At 44.3% G+C, this 3,167-nt stretch overlaps 1 protein-coding gene across 1 annotated transcript; it reads right to left on the bottom strand.

Moving 5' to 3' along the window:
• Window positions 1–382: 382 nt before the first annotated feature.
• LOC120106967 lies at window positions 383–2,914 on the bottom strand. The gene has a single exon (XM_039120100.1). It carries the CDS (start codon window positions 2,912–2,914, stop codon window positions 383–385), a length of 2,532 nt encoding a protein of 843 aa, XP_038976028.1.
• Window positions 2,915–3,167: the final 253 nt, after the last annotated feature.

The following is a 3,167-nucleotide window of genomic DNA, read 5'->3' on the forward strand; positions in this document are numbered from 1 at the left end:
AGGCTATCACCTTCTCATTTTGCATAAGAACACAGCCGAGGCCCTTGCGTGATGCATCACTATAGATGCTGAAGCCTCCTATTCCAGATGGAAGGGCCAATATCGGAGCTATCACCAGTCGTCTTTTTAACTCCTGAAAACTCTGCTCACAATCCTCCTTCCATTCAAATTTTACTTGCTTTTGGGTTAGGCGAGATAGAGGCATGGCAATACGAGAGAATCTCTCAACGAATCTCCGATAGTATCCCGCCATTCCCAAAAAGCTGCGCACCTCGGATACATTAGTAGGTCTATTCCAATCAATTACTGCCTCTACTTTTTTTGGATCGACAGAGATGCCATCCTTGGAGATCACGTGCCCGAGAAAGGTGATACTGTTTAACTAGAACTCACATTTCTGCAACTTGCCATAAAGTTTGTTTTCTCTAAGAGTTTGCAATACTATCCTCAAATGTTCCTCATGCTCTTGTGGGCTTTTTGAATAGACTAGAATGTCATCAATAAACACTACCACAAATTGATCCAGGTAGGGTTTGAACACTCGATTCATAAGATCCATAAAGGCTGCTGGTGCATTTGTTAACCCGAAGGGCATAACCAAAAACTCATAGTGTCCGTATCTAGTTCTGAATGCTGTTTTCGGTATGTCTTCAACCTTTATTTTCAATTGATGATATCCAGAGCGTAGATCAAGTTTTGAGAAGATTTGTGCCCCTTGCAACTGATCGAACAAATTATCAATTCTCAGTAAAGGGTATTTGTTCCGCACTGTTACTCCATTTATCTCTCGATAATCTATGCAAAGCCGGAAACTGCCATCTTTCTTTTTCACAAATAGTACAGGAGCACCCCAAGGGGGAACACTAGGCCTGATGAAACCCTTGTCCAACAGCTCCTGTAGTTGCTCCTTTAGCACTTTTAATTCAGCTGGAGCCATCCGGTATGGGGCCTTAGAAATCGGTCCAGTGCTAGGAATCAAGTCAATGGAGAATTCAACCTCTCTATTAGGAGGTAATCCTGGCAAATCCTCTGGGAAGACATCTGGAAATTCCCTCACAATAGGAATGTCTTCTAGTTTGAGTTCTTCCAGCTGGGTGCCCATTACCATGGCTAAGAATCCTTCATCACCTTTCCGAAGGAGTCGCTTGGCCTGTATGGCTGAGATTACTTTTGGCGGAGGTAACACTTTGTTGCCACTAAAAGTAAACTCTAGGTGACTAGAAAGTTGAAATTTTACTGTTTTCTCGAAGCAGTTAACAGTGGCTTGATATGCTGCCAACCAGTCCATCCCAAGGATCATGTCGAAATTCTTCATCTCTAGGACTAGTAAATCTACTTTCATTTCTCTGCCTTCAATGTTTAAGATACAATCTTTGCAGACAGAGTTAACTAAGATTATATCTCCATTAGGGATGGAGACACACAGTTCAGTCTCCAGTGGCAAAGGAATCAATGTACTATTTCTTCTGACAAAATCAGCAGATACAAAAGAATGAGTAGCTCCAGGATCAATCAAAATATAGGCATTAGTGGATGAGATTTTAATTGTACCTGTCACCACAGTGTTAGAGGCGTCGGCATCCTGTTGCGTAAGAGCATAGACTCGCCCCTGAGTTCTAGGCCTCTGTTGTCCTCCTCGTTGTTGTTCATTTTGAGTTGCTTGGTTGGTTGGAGCTCCTTGAATAGGCTGAGATGCCTGTCGAGTTTGTTGCTTTCTACGATTAGGACAAGTGTCTGCCCTATGGCCCTGTTGGCCATATGAAAAACAATTCTCATTAAACCAGTGACAGTCTCTTCGATAGTGGGGGCCGCCACATCTATAGCATTTTACAGTATCCTTGCACTGAGTTTTATCATTCACAGTAGTTTGTTTCTTGGGCTTGGATTCAGTGTTTCTGCCCTGCTTATTTTGTAGCTCAGCTTGTCTGTTCCTCTTTTTCAAAATTCTTTCCCTCTCTTCTTGAGCGTCATTTAAGCCCCTTTCAACTACCAAAGCTTTGTTAACCACATCCTTGTAGGAAGAAAGCTCGAAGGTAGACACCTGTTGTCTGATTCGGGCTCTAAGTCCACTTTCAAACTTCTCAGCTCGTTTTCTTTCATTCTCCACCTGTCCTGGGGCATACCTGGCCAGTTCCTTAAACTTTGCAGCATACTCTGCGACCGTCATATTCTCCTGCTCTAACCAGGTAAATTCTCGAAATTTCTGCCGTCTCACGCTTTGAGGAATATACTTGTCACGAAAAAGCTCCTTAAATCCTTCCCAAGTCAAAGATGTAGCGTTCTGTCCCATCTTTCCTCTTTCCATATTCCACCAAATATCTGCTTCTCCCAGCAGCATAAATGTAGCAAAAGTGACCCTATCCTCATCAGGGCATCTCAGGGCATTAAAAACTTTTTCCATTTCTTTCAGCCAAGTCTCGGCCTCTAAAGGGTCAGAAGTGCCTTTAAAAGCTGAAGGTGCAAACTTTTTGAATTCTGCCAAACTGACATGATGCTCCTGCCGACTCGTAGCCCCCTGTAGATACTGAGGAGTCACCTGCTGTTGCTGATGTTGTAACTGTTGCTGCATAAATTGTTGCTGTTGTTCCATGAAGCGTTGTTGCATCTCAATCATTCTCATCATGTCCGAACGGAAAGTAGCTTGTTGTTGCATCATTGTTTGCATCATCTGAGAAGCACTCAGTGGTTCATTAGGCTGAATTCCAGGCTCACCCGAGGTTCCTGTCCTTGGAGTTTCCGGGGTTTCCATTTCCAGAGCACTACCAACAGGGTTGACGTGCTGTTCCTGCGGGTGCATACTCCTGGCCGGCGAGGGTGGAGCACCTTCTTGTTGTTCGGAGGGTGCCCAAGCAGCGAAGCCATCGGCAAAGTGAGTCGGCCTCCTATTACGCCCACGTCCACTCCCTCGTGCCATATCAACCTACACAAGTTACTTTTAACATTTCAAGATTGCAAAGAAAATATATCTAGAGGGTACTTTAATAAGTCATCAGATATTTTTCCCCCACTCACACTCGCCTGAACCTAAACCTTAGAATACCTAAACTTGGCTCCGATACCACTCTATCACGCCCCGAACCCAGCACCCGGGTCCGGTACGCGACCGGCCGCATGAGCCCTAGAGCAGTGCCCTAAAGATCATGCAAGGCCTATGATTAACAAAAATT

Source organism: Phoenix dactylifera, unplaced genomic scaffold, assembly GCF_009389715.1.
Source record: "Phoenix dactylifera cultivar Barhee BC4 unplaced genomic scaffold, palm_55x_up_171113_PBpolish2nd_filt_p 000713F, whole genome shotgun sequence".
In the NCBI taxonomy this organism is placed as follows: Eukaryota; Viridiplantae; Streptophyta; class Magnoliopsida; order Arecales; family Arecaceae; genus Phoenix; species Phoenix dactylifera.

What these genes read in the sequence shown, in the direction of transcription:
- LOC120106967 (XM_039120100.1), bottom strand. Translation starts at nt 2,914, where the DNA reads ATGGCACGAGGGAGTGGACGTGGGCGTAATAGGAGGCCGACTCACTTT.